The sequence below is a fragment of the Protopterus annectens genome, chromosome 4.part0, assembly GCF_019279795.1.
Source record: "Protopterus annectens isolate FY-2018-M chromosome 4.part0, PAN1.0, whole genome shotgun sequence".
Classification (NCBI taxonomy): Eukaryota; Metazoa; Chordata; order Ceratodontiformes; family Protopteridae; genus Protopterus; species Protopterus annectens.
The window spans coordinates 610,018,775-610,046,154 of NC_056733.1; the positions used below are offsets into that span (position 1 = coordinate 610,018,775).

The 27,380-nt window shown below is 42.1% G+C and overlaps 1 protein-coding gene across 1 annotated transcript in view; it reads right to left on the reverse strand.

Moving 5' to 3' along the window:
• The window catches only part of ATP6V0A2 (ATPase H+ transporting V0 subunit a2), an 834,711-nt gene that overhangs the window by 70,141 nt on the left and 737,190 nt on the right, over positions 1-27,380 (reverse strand). The window contains exon 18 of the mRNA XM_044068544.1: positions 18,974-19,091. Coding sequence (XP_043924479.1) covers positions 18,974-19,091 — 118 coding nt within the window. The remainder of the gene's footprint in view (positions 1-18,973; positions 19,092-27,380) is intronic.

Sequence of the window (27,380 nt, forward strand, 5' to 3'; positions counted from 1 at the left end):
ACCATACAACCATTCCAAACTACAGAGGGGAAGGAGGGAGGGTAAATTGGACTGCAGCAATGTGGATCTTCGAACATCTACATTTATGGTAGGTACAAAACTGTACTATGTTCTTCATCTCACATTGCTGCAGTCCTTACATATGGGTAGAATCCCAAAGCAGAAGTAAAGGGAGGCTGGCAAAATCATAAAGCATTGGGAGCTGCCAAAATGCCCTGTAAGATTGCAGTGGCAAATCCAGCCCTAGATTTGGAATAAAGAGGAAGGTGGTAATGTTTAGAAAAAGTATGCACTGAACTCCAAGTAGCTGCTTCCAAAATATCTTTAGTAGCTACTCGCCCTAAAAAAGCTGTAGAAGTGGCAGTAGCCCTAGTGGAGTGAGGTCTGATTCCAGCCGGAATCTCCTTACCATGATGAGAATAACAAAAAGCAATACAAAAGCCAATCCACTTAGAAATAGTTTGTTTTGAAACAGGTTTCCCTGAGAACCTAAAGCAAAAGAAACAAACAACTGCTGAGACTGTCTGAACCCTTTAGTCCTGCTCAAATAATAACGCAACTGCCTGTGAATATCCAAAGTGTGCAAAATTTTCTCTCTTTATTTTGGGGATCTGCATAAAAAGCAGGCAAATGAATTGATTGGTTCAAGGCCACATTTGAAACCACTTTAGGCATAAAAGTAGGATTAGTACGCAGAGATACCCTATCCTTATGAAAAATTAGGAAGGGTTCAACTGCCATAAGAGCCTGTAATTCAGAAACCCTTCTAGCAGACGTAATGGCCAACAAAAAAGCAGTCTTCCAAGACAAAAACTTTAACTCAGCAGTAGCTGCAGGTTCAAAAGGAGGTAAAGTAAGTTTTTCCAACACAAAATTGAGATCCCAGGCAGGAGTAGGAGCTCTACGTGGGGGTCTTATGTTCTTTGCCCCTCTAAGAAATTGCTTAAACAAAGGATGAGAAAATAATGGAGGGTCGCAGTCATAGTGAGCAGAAATGGCTGCAGCATGAACTTTTATAGAGGAGAAAGACAAACCCTTGTCTAATAATTCTGTAAGATATTGAAGACAAACACTTAAATCAGGCCTGGAAACATCAAAGCTCTTTGTTTTGCTCCAAATTAAAAATCTCCTCCATTTATCAGCATAAACTTTCCTTGTACTAGGCCTTCTGGCCTCCAAAATAACATTCAAAACTTGTTGTGGAAGCTGCGACCCTCCAGGTTCTAGAACAGAATATGCCAGGCTGTTAGATGCAGGGACTGAATCCTGACATTGAGGAAATGATTGCCCTCCTGAGACAAAAGGTGCGGAATCGAAGGCAAAGGCCATGGAGGCTTCCGTACTAAACTCCTCAGCAGAGGGTACCAGTGCTGTCGAGGCCAATCTGGAGCTATTAGAATCATGGAGGGCTTGTCTTGTCTGACCTTCAAGAGTACCTTGGGGAGGAGAGGCAGAGGCGGAAAGGCATAGACGTGAAGATTGCTCCAAATGAATGATAGAGCATCCACTTTCCAAGCTGTGGGATGAAACATTTTTGTGCAAAACTTTGGCAACTGGAAATTTAGTGGAGAAGTGAACAGATCTATGTCTGGAGTTCCCCATATCACTGTCAATTTTCGAAATACATGAGGATCCAATTTCCACTCGTGGGGATCCACTATCTGTCTGCTCAAAACATCTGCTAAGGAGTTCTGTGCTCCTGGTAGAAACCTTGCCTGAAGATTGAGGTGTAAACTGAGAGCAGTCTCCCACAAAATCATTGCTTGCCTGCAAAGAGGGTACGAATGGGTTCCCCTTGCTTGTTGATGTACCACATGACAGTTGTGTTGTCTGTTAGAATCAACACTTGCCCTGGGTGAAGTAAATCCTTGAAAGCCATCAATGCAAATTGGACTGCTAACATCTCCTTCAAGTTGATATGTAAATGTTGAAGTCTGGCAGGCCACGTGTCTTGAACCCATTTTCCATTGAGGTGTGCTCCCCAAGCCTTGTCCGAGGCATCTGTCGTTAAAATCTGACTCGCCTCTGGTCGGGTCACAGAGAGTCCCTTGTTTAGGTGACATTCCTGAGCCCACCACAAAAATTCCTTTTGAATGCAAGGTATTATTTGAATGACAGTGTCCAGATCTTGGCAGTGTTGTGTCCATACATTTTGAGATACCATTGTAGCTTCCTCATATGCAGTTTGGCATTGGGAAGCACCAGAATACAAGATGCCATGAACCCCAAGGCTTGAAGGACTGTCCTTGCAGTCAGCCTGGACCGTAGAGACAATTGATGGAAGTAAAGTGTAAGGTTCTTTTGCTTGTCCGGGGTCAAAAGGCCATCTGGGAAGCTGTATTCAGTCTCACACCCAGAAAGCACATTTCCTGAGAGGGTACTAGACTGGACTTTGTTTCGTTCACAGAATACCCTAGGCACCTTAACACTGCCATCACATACTGTAGATGATGAAGAAGTTCGTACTTGTCTTGAGCAAGAATCAGGCAATCGTCCAAATAAGGATAAATTTGTATTCCTCTTAACCGTGAAGAAGGCTATCACTGGAGCCAGAACCTTTGTGAACACCCTGGGCAGTAGATAAGCCAAAGGGCAATGCAGATAACTGATAATGTAAAGTCCCAGCCCCAAAACGCAGGTATCTCCTGCAACTGGGCCTGATAGGAACATGAAGATAAGCCTCTTTGAGATCCAGAGTTACCATCCAGTGATCTTTGCCCAACAGAGGTAGAAGTTGTTGCAACGTCAACATTTTGAATTTTGGAATGTCCAGGTATGTGTTGAGGATAGATAAATCCAAAATTGGCCTCCAAGTGTTTCCTTTCTTTGGTACTAGAAACAGGCGAGAATAAAATCCTAGGCCCACTTCTGACTGAGGGACCTGCTGTATAGCCCCCATTTGAAGAAGTAAAGAAATCTGCTTGTGAGCCTCTACCCTTTGCTGAGGAGGAACATCTGGCATGCCTTTGAAAGGAGGCAATGTATGGAAATAAAACTTGTAGCCTCGGTCTATAATGTCCAACACCCATTTGTCCTGGGTGATTAAAAGCCAGTTTTGCTTGAAGAGTGCCAACTTTCCTCCCAAAGGAGCTGCCAGACAGGAAGAATCTGGCAGCTGAAGATGCAGGTCATTGGGCCTGTTTACGAAAGGACTGGCCCCTGCCCTCACCTGTAGATTGTGCAGGTGAACTCCATGTTTTAGGCCTGAAAGAACTCTGAGCTCTGCCCCTACCACGTCTAGATCTACCCCTAGACTGTAAATCAGAAGAAGGATAAGCCCATCCCTTAGTAGGCCAATTCCTGCTAAACTTAGGAGGCTGCACCTGCAAAAATCTTTAACAGTCTGCATAGACTTAGCCTTGTCTTCCATTTTCTTCAAGACAGACTCCACAGGAGAACCAAACAAAACTTCAGACTGTAAAGGAGCATCCAAAATTCTAGTTTTAACATGCTCTGACAAATTCTGATCCTTAAGCCACGCGTGCCTGCGAATAACTGAACCAGTGGCAGCCACCCTGGAAGAAGCCTGTAAAGCATCGAAACCACACTGCAAAGAATGCTTACCCACCTGTTCAGAGGCATGTACCAAATCCTGTAATTCTTTACACTCTATGCCCTCTGCCAAAGCATCCACTTTAGATTTTAGTTGAGTAAGGAGAAAATATCTGATACTTCAACATATGAAACTGGCAATTCAAAGCCCTCATTGCTAAAGTGGAAGAGGTATACACTTTCTTACCCCATCTATCCAAAGCTCTAGCATCTTTATCTATAGGAACTGGATTCTTTACAACAGAAGCCCTGACACCCTTAGGTCCCTGGCTAATAGTTTCTGGGTCAGCCCTTGGACACTTATACAGATATTTATGAGCCTCAGGTACTCTGTAATACCTGTCTGGCTTAACTGGCGCAGGAGGCAGAGAGTCTGGATTAAGAGAAGCCTCGAGAAAACGTCTTGAACAACATCCAAAACAGGAGGTATAGCCAAGGGCCTATGTTGTGGTAAAACAAAAATTCCCTAAGCCTCTTTCGGAATCTGAGAAATCCTGACCTTCCCATTTAAAATGTTCCCTCATAGAATGCAGGGTTTCTGAAAAGAAAAATCCTCTGGAGGAGAAGCAGAAGGAGTGGAATCCTCTGCGTCTGAATCAGAATAAGGAGGAAAATCCTGAATGTCTTCAGCCAAAGACTCTGAGTAATCTGAAGCCTGCTCCAAACTTTCCACCTCTGGCTCCACCCTAGGCCTCTTATCAGGAGGGGGCATAGAACCTCTGATTAAAGAAATTAAATCTTCTGCCATTTTAAGCATGTGTTTTTTAGGCACAGAACCTGCAGAACTAGGACTGACACCCATGGAAGGCAAACCAGGCCTGCCTTTGGAAGGAGCCTTAGAGACAGAAGGAGAAGGCCTAACCACCTTAGGCAAGGAAGGGAGAACAGCAACCTGAGAGGCCCCCTCAGCCTGACCTGACTCCTGAGAGGCCACATCTTGCAAAATCAAAGCCTCCCCCTGAGACTCAACTGAAACCTCGGCTGGATCCACAGATTCCACCGTAGTTTCTAAAGAACCGGCGTCCGGAACGGACGACTCATCCTGCCTGGACTTTAAAGATTTGTCTTTGCGCTTCTTCGCGGTAGCGGGCGTCAGAGGATCCGACGGCATATTATAATTACACCGCTTACCGAAGACAAGCCTAGCGCAATCTAACCTACATTTAATGGTGCGCTTATTAAACCTAGCACATAAGCGACACCCGACTACGTCGTGCTCAGGTCCCAAACAAGGAATACAAAGAGAGTGGTAATCCCTATGCGGTATCTGTTTCCCACAAGAAATACAATTATTCACTTTTTCTGACATCCGGAATTAACTGAGGCAAGAAAAAACAAAAATATTCCCCAACGGGGTACTTAGCCCAACTTGGTTTCGGTCTGAACCTCAGAATACGAAAATTTCAGAACGCTGAACGGCACTTGTAAACGCTGCTTCTGCATGGACCATGCGGCAAAAAAGACTGAGGATATGACGTCGGTCATGCGCTTTTATACCCTGACGCTCTGATGTCAGATCTGAGCGCCCATGACCGACGTCAGCCTAATACTTTGGTATTCGGGCCGACCGAGGACAGCGGACTACCCATATGTAATGACTGCAGCAATGTGAGATGAAGAACATCTCCAGATGTTTTGGATAAACACCTACATCGAAAAAATGTCCTGTTTTAAAAAATGGAAATGTATAGAGCATCCTAGCCTTCTTTTGGGCACACGTGTTCAGACAGGATGTTGTGCATTTGTCTAGATCAGGGAAGAGAATTTTTGCAGCACATATTTTGCAATATTTGACTAACACTAGCCAGGATTTTTGCCAGGTCAAAAATGTAACAGGTCACAGATAGCAACATTTGATGCATCTTTGATGGCTGTTAATGCTAGGAGCATTAATAATATATATTTTTTTATTAGACAATTTGCTACATTTCCACAAGATTGATGTTGTTATAGTTTGTGAAACATGGCTAAAGAACAATGACTGGAAACCAGTTCTGTCAGAGTATAAATGTTTTTACTGTAACAGACATTCTAACAAAAAATCAGGTGGAGGTGTTATGACAGGGATTAAAGACAGCTATGAGACTTGTGATCATTACAAGTTCAATGATAACACCAATACTATAGACTGTGTAACTGACAATAAAGACAACCCTGGAATATATAACAATTGTTGGGAGTGTACAGAACACCAAAATCAAGTGCAGATGACCTAGAGGAATTCATACATTTCTTACATGAAACACAGGAGGGAATAATATTAGCCGGGGACTTAAATTTACCAGAAACAGACTGGAATAATATTGATTCAACAACGTTCGTAAAGAAATTATTCACAGAGTATATTCAGGAACAACAAATACTTCAGATTGTAAAAAAAAAAAACTACCAGGGGAAGGAATATACTAGATATTGTTTGTGTTCCCAAAGAAATTACTGTAACTTCAAGTCAAGTTTTACCACCATTGATGTGCAGTGGTCATGGGGTCATAAAGGTTAACTTGTTGCTAGATAATTCTGCCAAACTGAAATCTAAGCCAATGCACACAAAGTTAATTACAGATTATAGGGAAGCAAAACAGTTACTATAGAAAACTAACTGGAGTGAGGTGTTCAGTGGAAAAACTGCAGATGGAATGTGGAAAGTTTTGAAAGAGAAATTGGTTGAGTGCAAATAGTAAAAAAAATGTTTAACATTTGGATCTAGGCACGCAACATCACGGGGGTATATTTCCATAAGAACAATATACCTGATTAAGGAGAGAGACAAAAAATATAAGAAATGGAAGAGAGGTCGAACTACAACTTTCGAAACTGAAACAAACGAGTTGGGCAAACAGATTAAGCATGGTGTTAGACAAGATCAAGAAAAATTTGTAGAAAATTTATATAGATATTGAGCATAATAGGAAACCTTTTTATAGATACATATGATGTGGAAGGAGTAAAGATACACAAATTGATAAACTGTGTGCAGATTCTAAAATTTATTCTCAGACAACAGACTCTAGATAGATTTACAAAATCTTATGCAAAACAGTGTCTCCACAAAAGGGGTGGTAAGTTGTCCTAATGACATCCAGGTAACCCCAGATACTGGAATCAAATAAGATTATATGGAAAAAGAACTGTGCAAACTGGATACAAACAAAGTGCAGGGAGGAGACGGAATAAATAGCAATGACCTGAGAACACTTAAGCAAGAACGTACGCTGCCATTAAATCTATTAATCACTTGGTCATATAAATTTGGGGAAGATTCCTCAAGAATGGAGACATGCACTTATTAAACCTGTCTTTAAGGGAAAGGGGAGTAGGACAAACCCAGAATCATATAGACCCTTAAGTCTACTTTTATGTTGTGGAAAAATAATGGAGAAGGTAATACTGGATAAGTTAGTCAGAACTGGATAGGTTGGGACTTGAAACCATACATCAGCAAGCATATGTTGAAAATAGATCCATCACCTGTAACATGATGTTATATAATAATATAATTACAGCTATGAATGAAAAATTGTGCTGTGATGTGATTTATATAGCTTTAACTTCAGCATCTGACAGGGTCATGCTCAACACTGATCAATAAATTAGTACAACTAGGTATTGATGTACTGTTGAGAAGATGGATAGCTGCATGGCTTACAAATAGGACATGGCAAGTATCACACACCAACTGGACAGGTGAAATAAGGTGTCCCACAGGGCTCTGTACTAGGCCCTTACTTGTTTAGATTGTATCTTTCAGACCTTACTTTTTCATCTGAGGTGTTCTACAGTCTATATGCGGACGACCTGAAATTGGGTAAACCGATTACAAGTGTTACAGATAAGGCATGTCTTCTAAATAATTTGATTAAATTGACCATCTGGGCACAGGAGAATAATATGTTGATAAATACATCAAAAACTAAGCATATGAAATTTGGGAGACAAACTGAAAGGTGAATATTTAATACAGCACACAGTGATTGAAACTGTAGACTAATTTAAGGACCTGGGTATATGAGTAGATTCAGCTATGAGTTCTTCTAATCATATCAACCAGTTGGCTAATGATAGTTATAGAACTATAGGCTGTATAAAAAGATTTATAAAGTCTAGGAAATCAAACATAATGAAGTCATTGTTTGTTAGTTACATTAGACCCAAACTTGAGTATGGAATAATAATATGGAAACCCTATAGGAAAACAAGCATGAATAAACTGGAAAGAGTACAGCGGAAATATACAAGGGCATCCATGGATGTGAAAATCTAAGTTATTATGAAAGACTAAAATATCGGAACGTGTACAGTGTTTCTTATAGATATTTAAGAGGAGATCTTATTCAGGTACATAGGGCATTTAGGGACAACTACCTCTGGGAATGTTTGGGGTTATCAAAAAGTACTAGAGAATTGTCTGAGAAGTGTACTAATTGGTTCTCTGACAGAGTTGGTGATGCTTGGAACAGACTACCAAATTACATTAAAGCAAGTACTAGTTTTTTTAAGAGCAGCCTGGACATTTATTATGGGAATAAGTGTTTTGGCATATTGGCAAGCTAGAAGGGCTTTAATGCCCATGCTTGAAACATTTGTATGTATGTATGTATGTAACTTGATCCCTATGACAGATAAGGTCTTGCTCTCCTGTTTGCTGCAGGTAAGAGCCTCCTTAACCAACAGGATGCATGAAGAACTATCAAAATGGGGCTTTAATGAATGACACCCTTGAAAGGGTCCGCAAACCCACACAGTCTTATCCAGGGCAGATCTCCTAAGGGCTATGCCTGAACCAGCTGCTCAAGAGGTTCCTTCTACCGCATGGGAGATTAGCCTCATCGAAGCAATAGAAGCCATGATGTTCAAGCTTTGTGGAAACCTTTTTACAGTTTTCCTCCAACAGCGACTGTATCAGAGAGGTGGAAATTTCCTTCACCAAATCTCTCTGGAGGCGCGTGAAGTGTGCCAGGTAATTGAACAGTCTCAGTGAATAGGTGGCTGAGACATGTACACACTTCCCATGCCTGTTCAAAGCCTAAGACTCTTTCTTTGGGGGGGCAGACAGTACAGCTCTGTTCAACGAGCTCTTTCTTGATGGCTGCCAACACAACAATGGCATTAACCAGGACACCTTTGCTCCAGAAGGGACAATCCTTGGGGAGGACTAAAGTACTCATCTGCGTGCTTCGGGATTGGTTCCATGGTGTCAGGTTCCTTCCAGGATCAGCAGGTGATGAGACCAATAAGCTTGTCTGCAGGTGGGGTCACCCAGGATGTGGATGGTTCTGTCACGAATACCTCCAAGAGCACCAACTCCTCTGCGGAAGGGGGTTGAGCAGATCATCCACCCTTTTGTTTCAGGATTTCTAAGATATCTCTCCAAAGGAAATATCATCTGGTTGAGATCAGGAGGACCCTTCCCGTTCAAAGTTGTCCTCTGTCAAGACTCCAAGGGGAAGTCGATGTGCTTCCTCTTGCAGTAATCTGGGGAGGACTCAGGCGACAAGGGAACCCCTTGTTGAGGGCTTGGCTGGGAGGTTCTTCAGAAGGGACTGACCATGGATTGGACGGATGGGAGCTAAGCTTTGATCCACAGAAGATTGGGAAGGGCCCAGTGGAGGAAGAACCATGTCTTGAGGCTTCAAGAAAGCCTGCTCTGCCCCCTGGAATACCAAGGATGCAGGAACAACCTGCCCCACCCCCACAACAGAGGCCAAAGCCCCGTTGGGAGAAAGAGACGAGGCCATCCTGGATCAAACATCACCAGAGAGTACTGGATGAGAGCTGTTGAAGCCCAAGGACCCCAGCAGAAGGGACAGCTCCAAGGAAGTCGGAGCAGACACCAACCCAGAAGACCCAGCATCTACCTCTCAGATCTGGGACCCACTCTACTTCAAAAGAAATCAGAGCAGAGCCAGTCTTTGACACTGTTGGAGCTGGGGAAAGGATTAGCCCACAATTAGGCACCGGTCCACTCGGGATTACCAGGTCCTGCAACTCCGAAGCCGAGGGGATCAAAGGAAGTGGTTGAGGTATTGGGGTCAGACCTCTCATGGATCCAGCATGGGTCAGAGAAGGCAAAATCCCCAGATGGATCTGGGCTTTGAGGAAACTCATCATCTGATCCATATCAGAATGACAGAGCCCAGAGGATCGAGAGGACCAGGAAAAATGAGTTGACCACACCGGTGACATGCTTGGCCGGGTAGTCTGAGCAGGGGAGGAGGACTTGCATGGAGTACAACTAAGAGCTATGATCCAGGCGGTTGTGATTTGGGGTCTGCTCCAGAGACGAGGAGCTATGGATCCTTATAATCTCTGATGGCTCCGAATGGCTGCTCAGACCAGAGGTCAAAGGATCTGGCAGGGCAGGAGGTTTGACTGGTGCTGACTCCCCTGGATCTGAGGGACTTCTCAGATCCAGAGAGAAGCAAGAGCAAAATGGAGCCGATAGGGGCAGATCCAAAAGCTTCCTTTGCTTTTCAGAAGCAGAAGTCCCCAGGGAAGCAGAGGGAAGCCACTTCTTTTGAGGAGGAGTCTGGACTCCAGAGGAGGGAAGAAGTCCTCTCAAGATGAGCTTATTCCTCCCATCAGCAAAGGCCTGGGGATTGAAGGTCGAACAAATGTTGCATAGCATCTCCAAGTGCCCTGGACCGAAGCAATAAACACACTTCTTGTGGGCATTAGACTAGTGAATCTTATGCCCACAAGAGATGCACCTCTTAAAACCGGAAAGTTTCTCTGGTTTGTCTGACATGCTGAAGAACACTTGTACAAGAACGCACTTGCAGAAACACCAACCACACACAAACTATAACTATAATGTAAACATAGTGGGCAAGTTTTTTTTTTTTTTTTTTTATATATAAGAAGAGAAAGAAAAAAAGAAGGGGAAAGAAAAAAAAACGAAAGGACGGGAAAAGACCTAACACCAGCAAAAAAACTACAGCAACCTAACAGGAGGGGAGGTAGAATTCAACTTTAAAGTATTTAACTTTAAACTATTTAGAGAAAGAAGGAAGAATCCTAAGACAGAAAAAGAGACAACTTGAACAATTTTTACTTATCTGGAGAGAGGCTCGTAATGGCAGCAAATGAGATCTGAGGGTTTGAAGAGGAGGGAGGCATCATGGGAGAGTGAGGAGTTTGAGACTTGGATCGTATGTCTGAAAGAAATGGCAAAGCTGGATCAGAGGATGGATCCAAAGACGCATTTGTGATGCATAATGAAATGGAAATCAGATGCAGGAATTGTAAAGTTACCGAAATAATTCCAAAAGTAAATTTAGCAAAATAAATGGAAATACTGTTCTTTATCTGCAGACAAAAAAATAAATAAAAATACTCTTTTGGAATTGAGATATTCTCTTATGAGCAAGATGAAGAACTGAACAAACCAAAGTCTAATCCTGACTCAAAGTGAGTGTGATAGAAAGTATAGTTGTGTACCTGCCATAAATATAGATGTTAGAGTGTATTCACTGTTTTAGTCATTACTCTTGGGTTAATCCTGCTGGCAGGCTAACCTCAGTCGGCCAGAATTCCAAAGTCTAGGTCTGGCGTCGGTTGCTGTCGCCTCTTCCCTGACGTCAGTGTACCAGGGGTATAAAAGATGCAGCTGACGCCATTTTCTTCAGTTTTTCTTGCCCCAGATGTCAGGTGCCCCAAATTGGTAGGCTGAAAAATATGCCAATAAGAAATGCATGCACAAAAATAACATTTCCTTCATCTACAAGCAAATACACCAAAAAAGTTGTATAGGATAGAGAAGAGCAGATAAGTCCAGCAAAGAGAAGGGGGATGGTGGGTGGGTAACCTGGACTGCAACAGTGAATACACTTGAACATCTACATTTATGGTAGGTACACAACTGTACTATATTCATCATGTTTCACTGTTGCAGTCATTACTCTTGGGTAGAATCCCAAAGCTGAGGATGGGTGGCTGGGCTAAATAGGGTTAGGAGAGGCTAAGAGGCCCTGCAGAACTGCAGTGGCAAACCTGCTCTGGACTTAGAGTAGAGAGGCAAGTGGTAGTGCTTTGTAAAGGTGTGCACTGAACTCCAAGTTGCAGCCTCTAAGATATCTTTGGTTGGTACTCCTCTGAGGAAGGCTGCTGAAGTGGCTACTGCTCTGGTGGAATGAGGCCTAATGCCCTTAGGCACTGATTTGCCATGTTGAAAATAGCAGAAACGGATGCAATTGCCTATCCATTTAGAAATAGTCTGTTCTGAGATGGCCTTTCCTTGTGATCCTGCAGCATATGACACTAAAAGTTGCTCAGTCTTTCTGAAAGCTTTAGTTCTGTCTAAGTACAAGCATAACTGCCTGTGTATGTCCAAAGAATGCAGAATTTTCTCACCCTTGTTCTGTGGATTTGGGTAAAAGGTAGGCAAGTGAATGGTTTGGTTGAGGGCCACACTGGACACCATCTTAGGCATAAATGTAGGGTTTGTCCTCAGAGAAACCCTGTCTGGATGAAAAATGATGAAAGGTTCCACAGCCATGAGTGCTTGTAACTCCGAGACTCGCCTTGCAGAGGTTACTGCTAGGAGCAGAGCTGTTTTCCAGGATAAGAATTTTATATCTGCTGTTGATGCTGGCTCGAAAGGAGGCAGTGCGAGTTTTTCCAAAACATAATTGAGGTCCCAGGCCGGAATTTGTGCTCTCCTTGGAGGCCTAATGTTTTTGGCCCCTCTGAGGTACTGCCTTATTAAAGGTTGAGAAAAGATAGGTGGTTCCGTATTGTAATGGGCTGAAATGGCAGAGGCATGAATCTTAATTGATGAGAAAGAAAGGCCTTTTTTCAGCATCATTTAGGTATTGTAAAATCTGAGGTATATTTGGTACAGACGCGTCAATGCCTTGTTCCTGGTTCCAAGCACAGAATCTCTTCCATTTTTCTGCATAAGATTTTCTGGTACTGGGCCTCCTGGCCTCCAAGATAACATCCATAACAGCTTTTGAAAGAGGAGTGTTCTGAATGGCTACATTATCCGCCATGCTGCCACAATTAAGGTTCTGAGTTGGCTGTGCAGGATCAGATTGTTTTGTTGGGTCAGCAAGTGAGAAGTTTGAGGCAATATCCATGCTGTACCTTGAGACAAGCTCTTTAGGATTGGGTACCAGTGCTGGCGTGGCCAGTCTGGTGCAGTCAGTATCATTTTTGGCTTCTCTTGTCTAACCTTTAGGAGTACTCTGGGAAGGAGAGGCAGTGGGGGAAAAGCATATGCTGTTAGATTTTTCCAGCTGAATGATAGTGCGTCCACTTTCCATGCTTGCTTGTGATAAATCCTTGTGCAAAATCTCTGCAATTGACAGTTGTGAGGGGAGGCAAATAGATCAATGTTTGTGCATCCCCATTTCCTTATTATCATGCTGAAGACTTGTGGATCCAGTTTCCATTCGTGGGGATCCATGAGGTTTCTACTTAGTTAGTCTGCCAGAGTATTTGTTTTTCCTGGCAGGAATTGTGCTTGCAGGTGAACATGAAAAGCCAATGCTGTGTCCCATAAGGTCATTGCTTGTCTGCAGAGGGGGTAGGAATGTGTACCTCCCTGCTTGTTTATATACCACATGACCGTAGTGTTGTCTGTCTTTATCAGTAACTGTCCTGGATGAAGCAGGTCCTTGAAAGCTGTCAGGGCATTTTGAACAGCTAGCATCTCTTTTTGATTGATGTGAAGATGCATCTGGTTTGCAGGCCATGTGCCCTGAATACATTTTCCTGCCATATGGGCCCCCCAGGCATAATCTGATGCATCCGTTGTCAGTGTCTGTCTGGCTGTGGGTAAACTGAATGGCACACCCTTGTTGTGGTGACAGGCTTCTGCCCACCATCGAAACTCCTGTTGTAGGCAGGGAATGAGTGTAATTACTGTCTCCAGGCTGTGCCAATGCTGAGTCCAAACACTTTACAGATACCATTGTAGTTTCCTCATATGCAGTCTGGCATATGGAATTAGTAGAATGCAGGATGCCATGAAACCCAAGGCCTGCAGGATTTTCCTTGCAGATAAGTGGGTTTTTGTTGCCAATTTATTGAAGTAAGTAGTCAGTTGCTTTTGTTCGTCTGGCGTGAGATAAGCCATCTGAGCAGTTGTATTTAACCTTGCACCCAAGAATATTATCTCTTGAGAGGGCATTAGATTTGATTTCTTTTCGTTTACTGTGTACCCTAGGTCAATTAGTAATCTTTTTACAAACGCCAGATGTTTTAGAAGAGTGTCTTTGTTCTCTGTTTGAATTAGGTAGTCGTCCAAGCAGGGATATATTTGAATTCCTTTTTTTCTGCAAAACGCAATTACTGGTGCCAGGCATTTTGTGAAGACCCTGGGCGCAGCAGATAAGCCAAAGGGCAGTGCAGAGAATTGGCAATGCATTCAGCCAGCTATGAATCTGAGGTATCTTCTGCAAGATTGTCTGATTGGGACATGCAGGTATGCCTCTTTTAGGTCCAAAGTTACGAGCCAAGCCTTCGTGCCCAGCATGGGCAGTAGCTGCTGTAGAGTCAACATCTTGAATTTTGGGACTTCCAGAAACCTATTTAGTATAGACAAATCCAGTATTGGTCTCCAGGTTTTGTCCTTCCTGGGTACTAGGAAAAGTCGGGAGTAAAATCCTTGCTCCTGCTCTTGTTGTGGTACTTGCTGAATGGCCCTCATGTCCATGAGGGCTGTAATTTGCTTTTGTGCCTCTGCCTATTGATTGCGTGGCAGGTCTGGCATGCCCTTTGACGTTGGTAGAGTGTGAAAATGGAACCTGTAGCCTTGGGACACTATGTTCAGGACCCATTTGTCTTGGGTAACCATTTGCCAATTTGATGAAAAAAAGTGCTAGTTTTCCCCCCTAAGGGGGGTGTCAAAAGAAAACTGCTTGGAACAGGTAGAGGAACGTCAATGGGACCGTTTCCTGTAAGGTTGTGATTTGTCTTCTCCACTTTTGGAGGTAGGAGCATGCCATTGTTTAGGCCTGTATGAGCCTTGGGGCGGAGATCTGCCTCTGGGGTGCCTGTATCTGCCTCTTTGTGGTCTGTCTGACACTGGAAAGGACCAAATTTTAGAAGGCCAGTTCCTGCTAAACCTGGGTGGCTGTACCTGTAAGAAATCCTTGACTGTCTGCATGGATTTTGCTTTATCCTCCATTTTTTTCAACACCTCTTCTGCTTTAGTACCAAACAAAGTATCATGCTGTAATGGTGCATCTAACAATTTTGCTTTACTTTAACATGATCAGGCAGATTCTGTTCCTTTAACCAAACATGCCTTCTAATAACAGAACCTGTAACAGTGGCCCTGCAAGAGGCCTCCAGTGAATCATAACCACATTGCAAAGTATGCTTTCCCACTTGTTCAGTTGCATGCAATAAATCCTGCAATTCCTTGTTCTCTGAACATTCAGGATTTGTCAACATTTTCTGTTTAAGCAGTGTCATTAAATATTGCTGATATTTAAGCATATGAAACTAACAATACAGCCAGGGTAGCAAAAGTTCATAGGTTCATAGGTTTATACTAGGCTATCTGCCCTAAGGCATTTATAAGCCTAGCCCAAATTTTTGTGGCTTACGCCACCCCTTATATGAAAAAATACTGTGCCCATTAGTTTGTTGTGCCTCTGTCCAGCAGTGACACAGATATGATTCCCGGGGTAAACCTACGATCTCCCATCCACAGGTCTAGATTTCTCTTGAACAGAGTCAGCGAGGTGCTCTGCCTCACATGGACCGGGATTTTATTCCACAGCATAGGGAGTCTCTGAGTGATAAATCTATCCCTCCAGCACGACCTATTTATAGCCGTGCTAAGGTTTAAGTCGCTTGCTCTAGTGGTTTTGGTGGATTTGGAGTTTTTGAGGTGGAGCATGTCCATTAATTCCGGGTTGGACATGGCCTTGTATGTCAGGCACATGTCACCTCTGAGCAGACGGTATGCGACTGAATAGAGCTGGAGTTTCTTCAATCTGGCAGCATATGACAGATTTTGGAGTCCCTTTATCCTTTTGGTGAGGAACTTTGGGGTCTCTCCAATTGCTGCAGATGTCGGGTGAGATACATCCCGAATGGGGCATTGTACTCGATCATTGGTCTGATAAGTGAAGAGTCGCGGGGAACAATGACCTCACTAGATCTGGATGTGAATCCCTTCATGATCAGGTGGGCAATGTAGAAGGTCTTTCTAACCACTTTAGCAATGTGAGTGTCAAAAGAAAGGCCACTGTCAACCTGGGTCTCCAGGTCCCTGATAACCTCTTCTGTGCTTAGTGGATTGCCACCTATATGGTAGCTTGGGGTTACCTTGTTTTTCCCGAAGGGTATGACTATACATTTTTGGCGTTTAACTTCAGGCCATGGCTCTGGCACCAGCTATCTGTTTCCGTGAGTCCCTTCTGAAGGATATCCGTGTCCGATGCACTTTCCACTATGGCCCAGTTTGCAGTCGTCTGCAAACTTTGTCAGCCAAAGTCCTCCCATGTTGGCCTGTACTTCTGAGAAGTAGATGCCAAACAATAGGGGCCAAGGACTGAGCCCTGTGGGACACCACTTGTGACCGGCTTGGAGTCTGACACAGCGCCAGCAACTCTAACCCTGTGGGTTCTGTCCTTAAGCCAGTTTGCAACCCATCTTGTGACATATGGGTTTACATTTAAGCTGGTAAGTTTTTCTACAATACCCGAGTGGGGTATTGTGTCAAAAGCCTTTGCAAGGTCAAGGTAGGCTGTATGGACTGCCTTTCCCTCATCAATGGCCTTGGTGACAGTTTCGAAGAAGTCGACCAAGTTCAAAAGGCATGATCTTCCCTTGACAAAGCCAAACTGGGTCGGGTCCAATGTCTGCAAGTCCCCTATATCTTTGTTTATGAGCTCCATTATGATCCTCTCCATAGCTTTGCAGACTAGACTTGTTAAGCTTATGGGGCGTAATTACCAGGGTCCGTGAGGCCGCCTTTGTGGAGTGGGACCACAGTTGCCGTACGCCACTCCTTGGGCACGTATCCTGTGGTAAGGCTGAGATTAAACAGCTGCCTTATGTGCGGGTTTAATTACTCATTTAGCTCGTGTAGCACACAGCCGGGGACACCATCCGGTCCCATTGATGCTGTGTTTTTAGCTTTAGAGAGAGCAGCTTTCACCTGCGCATTTGAGATGTCCGGGAGGCTACACTCGGCTGGGATAGTTATCTCTCCTTTAGGGGAGGGGGGTGAAGTTTGCACTGAACCTGTCTGCCAGTATGTTGGCAATGTCTGTGGGTTCAGTGATTTTTGTATCATTTTGGACTAATTCTGAGCATATCTGGGAGTTTCCACCCAGGTTCCTAACATAGCTGAAAAAGGCCTTATGATTGTCCTTTGAATCCATGGCAATTTTTCTCTCAAAATTGGCCTTAGTTGATTTTATGAGTGCTCGTATTTTTTTACTAATAATGATCAGGGGTGACTTCCCTTTTATGGATTTTGTTCTATCATGTAATAGCTTTCTCCTCTTATTGTAAAGTTTGTTAATGGCTGGGGTCCACCAGACTGGACGTTTGCCCTTTGTGGAAAGAGTCTTGGTTTTATTTGGGATTGCCTGATCCATGCAGTCCTGGAGGTGTTCATAGAAGGCATTTGTAGACTTTTTCCCCCATCTGTCTAGAACCCCTATCAGAGGGGACAGGGTTTTTTTGCAGTGGAAGCTTTAACCCCCTTGGGACCCTGAGATATAGCTTCTGGGTCAGCAGTGGGGTTTTTATATAGGAATTTATGTGAATCCGGGACCCTGTAGTATCTGTCTGGCTTAGCAGGTGCAGGGGGTAAAGAGTCAGGGGACAGGCCAGACACTGAAAATACATCATCTACAGTGTCTAGAACAGGTGGAATAGCAAGAGGTCTGTGCTGAGGAAGAAGCAGAAAGTCTCTGAGCCATTTTTTAAATTCAGAATAATCTTGGCTCTCCCAGTGAAAATGCTCCCTCATAATATGCAGGGTTTCCCCAAAAGAATAATCCTCAGGAGGAGAGGCTGAAGGAATGGATTCTTCAGCATCAGAATCCTCATGGGAAGCATGGAGTAATCCTGTTCAGAAGCAGAATCAGAGAAAATACATACCTGATCAGAAGAATCATACTCTGTCTCTTGCCTAGGCCTCTTATCAGAAGGGGGATGGGAGCCCAAAGTAATTAGGTCTTCGGCCATTTTGAGCATCTGTTTTTTAGGCATGGAAGTCTGAGTAGGAGAATGCTGTACTTGTTTTTTTGTCTTTAGAGCTGCTTTAGTCTTTGAAGCTGAAGATGGCTTAATATATAGTTGTGTAGGTCTGAAGAGACCCTCAGAAGCCGATGCCTGCTCAGCGGCTCCGGACTCATCTGAGGGTATGATTTCCGGTGTCCAATACCTTGAGTATCCAGAGGCCCAGTCGGGCTCCACGTTGGAGTTGGTGCCAGGGGCTGCGAAAGCACCTCACTGAGAACCAGCAACTGGCCTAGTAGAGGCTTCATCATCTGTTTTGGACCTCTGATGCCAATCCTTGTCTTGCATTTTTTTGTAAACTCCGATTGTCGGCTGGTCCGACAGCATTATATAATTAAATCTTCGGCCAAAGTAATGAAATGCAAAATCGAACCAACGCTTGATAGTGCGCTGGTTAAATCTAGCACAAAACCGACAGCTAGCAACGTTTGTGATCAGGGCCTAGGCAAGGAATACAGTAAGAGTGAAAATCCTTATGAGGTATTTGCTTCCCACAAGAAATGCAATTAACTTTTTCTGACATTGGTCTGGAGCAAGAAAAAAAGCTTCCCCAATGGGGTATTTAGCTTTAATGAAGACTTCGGTTCTGAAATTCGGATTTGGAAATCTCAGGAGTCGGCCGACCGGCACTTGCGAACTGCTTTTGCTTCGGGCGCGACAAGAAAGACTGAAGAAAATGGCGTCAGCTGCATCTTTTATACCCCTGGCGCACTGATGTCAGGGAAGAGCCGACGGCAACCGACGCCGGACCTAGACTTTGGAAGTCTGGCCGACTGAGGGTAGCCTGCCAGCAGGATAACCCAAGAGTAATGACTGCAACAGTGAAACACGATGAACATCACTACAGATGTCAATAGCAAATATGACAAAAGCTTAAGTGTGTTGGTAACCGCTGAAATAGTTTACTGAAGTAAAATCACATCTTCTAATTACAGCAAGATAAGAGGGATGACTAGAAGGTAATCTTAAGTACAGTACAATCCATTAACCTAGAAAATACACATTACCAGACCACCCCTCCATAAAACAAGCATGCACCAGAATACCACATATATTGTAAACCTTCATTCAGCAATAATATAGTTACAGAGCTACTTTAGTGACTCATAAGGAAGGGCAGGACATAAGCACTGATCATAGCAAGGCACAACAAATAAAGAAAAAAAGCAGGTAATCAAACACACAGTTAAACATCTGGTAAAATACTTACGTGCATGCGCAAGACTTAGTGCCCACAGTCGCAAGTATGATGCAGTGTTAGATATGCAGCCAAGACAATATTCAATAGTGTGTATAGCTTGATGCATAAAAACATCTCCAAAGTCAAACTGTAAAAAATAAATAAATAAGTAAACAACTTACTGACATACAACTGTAGTTTCAGAAGTGTAAATATGAACATCTTACTGAAAAACAAATGTTTGAATTCATGCTAAAGGTCTAGAAACATGTAAGTTTTATCATGAAGTATCTAAACCTACATGCAGGAAGCAATGTGTGTGCCAACCACAACACAAAGTTGAGTCACTTGAGAAGATGCATGCCATGGGAAGGGTAATGGTGTGTGCAGTAAAGGGCTTATACATGCTATACATCTTAACAAAAAACTAAAAGACCATACAAAAGAATATTGTCTAAAGACTAAATAAAAAATGAATAAAAATGGCAAAACATGATTATAATCAATAGGTAGTGCACAGACACACACACACACACACACACACACACACACACACACACACACACACACACACACACAAATTCTCATCACCCCTGCTTATATGCAAACATTTCCAAGGCCTCAGAGTTACTTATTTATTAAAAAACTGAACACAACTAAAAACAGTCCACCACTGCAGCCAAGGTTGGTTAAGAATTTAATACAAAGTTTACAAGACAATAAATGAGTGCTTTCATCCCATAAAAGAGACTTCATTAGATAACAACTTTCCACAATAAATTCAGTTTAAATACAGATACTAAATCTGATCAAGTCTCTTTTATGGGACAAAAGCACTCATTTATTATCTTGTAAATTCTTAACAGACCTCGGCTGTAGTGGTGGACTATTTTGTACTTGTGTTCACAGTTTTTTGGTTTTGGTTCATAGGTTATTTATTTATAGCATTTGTTTACTGGGAAAATTCACTGGGCTTAAAAGAGCCCATTTTTCAGTGGAGGGCCTGGAAGAAAAGCTCCGACAAGAACATAAATACAGAAAATATTAAACATTATTTGTACAAAAGTAGAAAGTGATTGCACATAGTGATTACAGTAATATATACATAAAAGCAGGAATTTTGCGGTATATACATAGATATATTAATCAGCATTACTGTACCAGTATCAACAAGTGAAATAAAATAATTACGATGAAATATCAGTCCACAGTAGCAAAAAACATATCACAGACACCAGTGCGTCCATCCTGAGTGCATAAATGGTTCTCCTTCAAACCTAAGAATCCTTAAGCCCCACAAAATCTGTACCATTTCTATTAAGAATCTTCTACCCCAGCACTAAGCCCCACTAGCATAGCAAAGTCTCATTCCATCATCCAGCACCTGTCACCTGAACATAAGCACATTGGTCAAACCCCAAACCTTCCATACACAAATTTTTGTGACCCAAGCTATGATGTACTTGAAAACTTCTGAATGAAAAATTAACCATTTATTTTGCCAGCATAATGCATTATTAAAACCCATGTAATTTATCTACTTATCTGATCTACTTCGGACACACTATCAGTTATCCATTATATATGGATAAATTCCCAAGCAATACCAGCCATAATCCTTGGTGGATGGAAATCAAAGCATGCCATTTAAGACAGCCCTGGAGAACCTATCCTGCTCAAAGACTGGTGATCCAACTTGACTGTCTGATAATTGTGGATACTCCTTACCAGGTGGTACACTAATTTTATATATATATATATATATATACGGACAACATTCATAAAACAAACTTGAAAAGTATCTGATGACTTATCTGATAACTTGAGAATAAGTCATCACCCTCGCCCACTGGCATACAGACTTTCTCTGGCAAAAGAAAAAAAATGATCATTCTAGAGTCAATCTTACTAAGGTACTATCCCCCAAGCTACTTGTATACAGCTAAAGTGCACAAAAGCATTCTTCTCTCACTAAAGAGTGAACTGTTTTCCACCTTACCTCTCTAGTATACCGGTTTTGAAAAACAGGAAGATGAATGGACCTATTCAAAGCTCTCTTAGATACCACACTGGTTTCAAAGGTTTATCTTTAACGAGCTGTTACCTTTGTAAACAATCAAAAAAGTCTTCTTGCACATTAGGGCCTGAAGCACTGAAATTCTTCCACCAGATGTTACAGATACCAGAGATGACAAGGATAAAAACAAAATCAGCAAGTTGAAGTCAGTGGTCTGAAAACTCACATCCCAGAATAGTAACGTTCAGCCTTTAGCATGTTGGGGTTCATGAATGCAAGATGCCCCAAAGGAAAGAATTTGCCAAGAAAGCTGGAGTAGTCTAATTTGAAAATGCTGTCAAAGATGATATGTGCATCTTAACAGAGAAATATGTAAAAAACCTGCTTTATACAGGAAATACAAATACTCTAGAACATATCGGAGTTGGGTCAGAAAAGGGATGCATATTTCTTTTCTGTGTCCACACTAGGAAGCAGTGACAGCTTTTAAGGTGAGATTTTTCTGCTGAAAGTCTTTCCTGCCTCCTTTACCCCTGTAACACTATTCTAGACCATGAAGTCATGCTAGCAATTAAGGGATGCACACAAAGGATAACTAACCTGAGAGACAAAAGTACCCGAGTAAGGACTCTGCCTTGCTGCAGAGAAAGCTAGTAGCATTCCTTGCTAGTCGGAAGTTATAAGAATCAGTTTTTCTTCAACTCACCTGTCTTTCTTAGAAGTATTCTCTGAGTCGGAGAAATAAAGAGAAAACCGCACAGCAGGCTATGGTCCCAATGAAAAGAGAAAGCATTGATTCTCCAGGCTTTGTCTTCTGGGATTTTCAACAGAACTTTGGGATTCATGCATTGTTTTCTGTGGCAAACGGGTCTACTTATGATTAATTAAGTTTCTGTCCAGTTATCACTGACATTCTGTTTAATGAGTTTGCTGGCACATTTAAGTGTACTGGCAGATGAATGTTTTTGTGTCAAATCTTTTTTTAAGGCATCTTTCCATATTTGCAGATTAGACTGCAAAACTACTATGGACTGTTCCTCCATGTTTTATTTACTTTTGGGGGTGTGAGGTGGTATCACTGCATAACTACACTGCCTGGCTATACCCGTCTGGCGTTATAGCAGCTGTGAAAAATCCTAAAGGCAAATCACACTGCTCAATTCTCCTTCCTTCTTAGGCTTTCAAGAGTCATCTGCGGCATATGTTATAATGATCTGGTGACAGGACCAAAGACCGTTCCCATTTGAAAAGGACAAGTGAAGTGGACTGCCAAAGTATATCTGTTAGTATCTGTTTTCACTAGAAAGATTTGGTCAAATTTACCTAGCGAATGGCCCCATATAATACTCTGGGTCCCCCACATTTTGAGCTGTACTTATGCAAGAAGCCATTTACCTTAAACACCTGCGGTATTATCTTGCTGTTGGCAGCAAGCTTTCCAGAACTATGCAGAGAAATCCAGAATCTTTAACCCTTTCTTGTGAAGAAGAAATACCTTGCACTGTATTGTGTCTATGATAGTAGCAAGAATGACTATGAGAGGGCTAACTGAGGTTTCCCATTCAGAGCTACCGCCAAATTCTGGAATCCAGGAATAAAGTGGGAGTGGTCAGATCAAAACTCAAATGTGATCACAGTACTGCAAATGTAATCAACCAAGCAAATATGAAAATAAAAAGCAAATACATTTTTTTTCAGGATAGCAAGCACCACCGTGTCCCCACACTCCTGTCACTTACATATACTACCTCTAAGAGTGCTGTCTCTTGAGAAAAAGGAGAAATCCTTGTGATACCACAATCCTGCAAATGCAAACCCCTGGATGTACTGATCACTTGTGAGTAAAACCTCAGCCTAGCAAATGTCAATGAAGGGACTCTAAGATCAAAAATAATTTGTTAAGACAAAATGTGAAACACCTTGTGACCTGATAAGTACCAATACTGGAGATGTGTACCTGTGAAGTTTCTTTATGTAGCAGCCAGGGCGGATGGGAGTGACGCAAACTTCAAATGTTGATTCCACAACTTTGACCACAAGAATTTCGTGTAGGCATCTTCTACTGCAATAATGCAACCAGTTTTAAGATCCATGGTAAAATGGAGATTATCTTGACTTTTGTACCTTTGCAGACTTCTTTGGTATTACAACACCTATAGTCAAACTAAACGGGACCTGTTTTTTTGAAGATAAATAGTCTAGAGTAAAAACTGTCCCCTTCCCTGATGACAAACCAATGCTGATTCTGTCAGTTTTTTTCATTAATGTTTAAACCTTGCCTTAGGCTAGAGAAAGGCAATTCTTTGTGAGGAGTTTCTAATGTGTTCTGCCACTGAAGTCATTTATTGCATACCCTAAAGAAATTACTTCTAAAACATATCTGTAATCATATTTTTTTTGGGGGGAGACAACAGAAAACCTTTGGCTTTCAGGAATAATGCTTGAAAGACCGACTAGTGGGGCCTATCTGAAAGCAAAGTTTGTTTTTTTTTCTCGGAGATAAAGGGCTACTTTTGAGTGGTTGAAGATTCACTTTGGCCTAACCCTGTTTTTTTTTTTTTTTTTAAACAGGAAATTTTAATGACTGAAAAAAAGTTTATGGGGGAAAAAAATTATGAGTGTTATTTCAGTCCAGCTGCACCCCCCCATCTAAGACCAGATTATACTAGCTTTGTCTAAAAAAAAAAAGTCTCATGACTCATGGACATCTTGTAAGTAAACTTTGATAATATCTGTCATGCATGAATTGGGCTTTACAACACATGGTGCTTCATAACTGTACCTAATGTTGCTTATCTAAGGATAACGCATCATAACTTCATTCAGAAATACAAATTCCATGTTTGCTTGCTGTAAAATAGCATACATTTTCTGTGCTTATTTAAGGTCTCTGTACTCCTATCTGACAGGATAAGTCCAAGGAAGAGGGCTTTCTCAGCAAGATTTGTCTTAAAGAGTTGTTATTCTAGGATCACCTCCCCCCATTTTTTTTGTTTGTTTTTACACTTCTGCCTCTACAGACACTTGTTCCTTCAATTCCTCCACCCACCCTAACTGTCATCTAGTTGTAGTTGGCGACATGGGCAGCTGCCGGAGTTCCATCATGTTGATGGGTTATGTAATGTCTGTCCTACTCACCTCCCCCAGCAGCTGATGGGCACACCACCGAAGATGGACCTACAATGCTGGACCTAACAGTGTATATGCTTCCACACACTTATCAGCACTGTTTAGTTGACCAAAGCACACATCAGATGTATGTTCCACTGTTAGAATGGGCTCCACCAAGTACAGGCAACACAAAGATCTGAGCCAGCTCATCTCTGTTCCTCCTTGACTGGCTTCTCTAACACCCTGGCTTGTAATGCAGCCTTGGTTGGCTGTGATAATGTCACAGCTCCACCTCCGCATGAAACAGCTGTCAGGATCAGCATTTAGAGTTCTAAACAAGTTAGGGTGGTCATCAGATGCCAAAAACATTTTATAAGGATGCTCAGGATCCAGAACTTGGATATTAACGTGTTGATTAATGTCTTTAAAGTTAAGGAACAGAATTTACCCAAGACTATGGCTGCTTATGTCTTATGTACTCACAGTACTTCTTGGTGGGGTGAAGTCTTTGCATCAATCCAACTACACAATTTCCTCTCTACATGGATGGCTTCACAAATGTATGAAAGTGAAGCAGAAGAATTTTCTTTACAGTAAGTAAATGCGTAAAGCCCTGCAGTCATGTAGTAATCCTTTTCTTCAGAATCTTTTTCTGCGTCTTCTGTGCAAAACTGAGAATAATGCATCAGAAGGTTCACTGAATGCTGAAGTTGGAGTCTCTAATGGCAGATTAGCAAATGTGAAGGACCTTGTGTGCCCTGTGATGCTACCCATGTGATATAAATTCCTCATCTGGCTTTAGACGGTCATTATGTGGAAAGGCAAATGGAAAGGGATACACCTTCACCAGTGAAACCTCCACTGGTTTCTTATACTCAGATGTCAGTTTTTGTTTTGCCCAGGACACCTATAAAAGTTAGTCATTAGAATCAATTTCTGAAATCATTTAACTAATTACCTCAGGCTATTCGACTGGCTTTTGGAATGCAGACTTGTCTTGTTCTTTTCTGGAAGCCAAATGTTTATTGTGATTCTTAGGTGTTCATTCTCTCTCTCCCTCCCTCTCACTAAGCTCTCCACCACAAACAGCAGTCTTCTTCCTCACACAGTCTTCCTTCAGAGGACTTAGGGCTTCACCTCAGGGGGGGATAAAGGACAATTTATCTTTAAAAAAATGATGTTTGTGGAGGTTTTAAGTGTTTACAAAGCTAATCTGTTTTGGTGTTACCAGTCTTTAGAAAGACAACACAGTGCCTACCTGTTAGCCCTCAGCTGGCAGCTAATTCCAGAGGCAGATGTACTGATTTGAGAGGGAAGCCAGAGGACCAGTGTGTGTTCCATGAAGAATGATGACAAAATACACAAGTTAAAATACTTCTTACACCATTACATATAAGTAATACTAAACTAAAATCTGACTGATTTCTAACCCCATACTGTTGACAATATAAGAATATAACTGAATCACCGAAAACTTTTGAGCAATTGTCTTAGAACTATGGAAACAACCAATCATTATATTACCAAAAACTGAAGGTGGCTCGAGCAAGCATCTACAATGACAGATATCCACAACAGCTGCATCATGGATAGTGCTGGAAAAATCACACCAATGACAAGACCAGAGAAGGTACGAATACCCACATATTAAGAATACTTGATGAAATATTTCCAATCAAAGTAAGATCTACTCACTTCCACCTGTGAACAAAGAAGTGGTTGATCTCATTAGCAGCAGAAGCCGATAGTGACAGTAGCAGAACAGCAGCCTTGTCTAATAACTTCACTGTGGCACAAAAGCAAACTATAGGCAGTTATCAATATAGACAGCCCACCCAGTAACAAGCAATTCAGCCTAAATACATATGCATCAGATCTGAATGCTTTGATGGAGAAAAAAAAAATCGGAAAACCACTGGCAAGCTTGGCATGAGAGCTTTTCTCCAGATTATACCTCTGGCATGCAGGCTTTAGCTGGTGAGCCATGGACTAGACAGCTGGGTCAAGAAAGGAGAAAATGAAAGGCTAACGAATCTAGAAAGAGTCTGAAAAGAGCTGATACTGCAACAAGACTAAGTCTAAGCGGAGACCTGAGGGAAAACAACCTGCAGGAGTAGTAGTACATCACTTGAGCCTGGTTGTGCACTGAATTTGTATATGTAGCATTGCAAAAATATTAGTAAGGGGGTCTCTAGAAACTAGTCAGAAAATCCTGTTGACTACTTTGAGTTATGAGTGATGGCATTGCCAGCATAATCTCCCAGAATCTGCTTGTTAGGGGAAAAAGCACATCATTGTCAGAAAGTGAACATGGAACAAGGTGGCAACTACCGCAAGGGACCATGAAAGCACGCAAGATCAACAGATCATCTGCTTTGATATTTCTTTTTTTAACATCTTCATTGAATTATTACTCAAGACTTAGGCAAACATACATAAAGAAAATAAACCATGTTAACTTGCTCACAGTTACAAGCATTATACATCACATGCATTCTTTTATACAGCTATCAATCCAACATACACAAACTGATCAATTCCTGCCTTCTGGTAAACCTCACTCCTCCTTCAAAACATTATTATGCATGTACTGTTCCTATAGTTTTCAATTTTCATTTTTCTATGTAATTTGCTCCAACCACTTTCTAAAAATACTACTTCCAGTTCTTTTATCTCTGTTAAGCTATTCACTACAGATGGTTTAGACTTTGATTTTAAATTTCTAGTAATTGCTTTTTTGGCAGCTACAGCCAAACTTAACAAGGCCTTACTATGCCTAGGCAATTCAGATCCTCTATCACAGATAAAAAAAATCATTTCCTTATACCCATTTACGCACCCAATGTTTCTGACAGAGTACTCTGTAGGGAATTTCCAAATTCTGCCAACTCATTACACCCCCAAAACATATGTCCCCAGTTACCTCTTTCTTCCCCATCACACCTCCAACATTTGCCACCTACCTTAGGAAAAATTCTTTGCAGTCTGCTTGGGGTATAAAAATACCTATGCAAACATGCAAACACTTGCAACCTTCTAGACTTTGTTGCATGTTTGGGAGCCATACATTTGTCCTCCCATTGTTTCCTTGTGAATTGCTTACTGAATCTCTCTCCCAATATTTTTTTACCTCCTCCGATTCATTTCTGTTACTGCTGTGCAATATTTTAAATGTCCTATTAATTATCTCTAAGAGCAGCTTCTGTTCTAGATTTAACTAAAAGCGCTACCAGAGCAGGTCTTTCACTCAGAATTCCCCTTATCCCTTTTCTTTGCCTATACTCTGATATCAGGCCCCGAAAAGGAGGG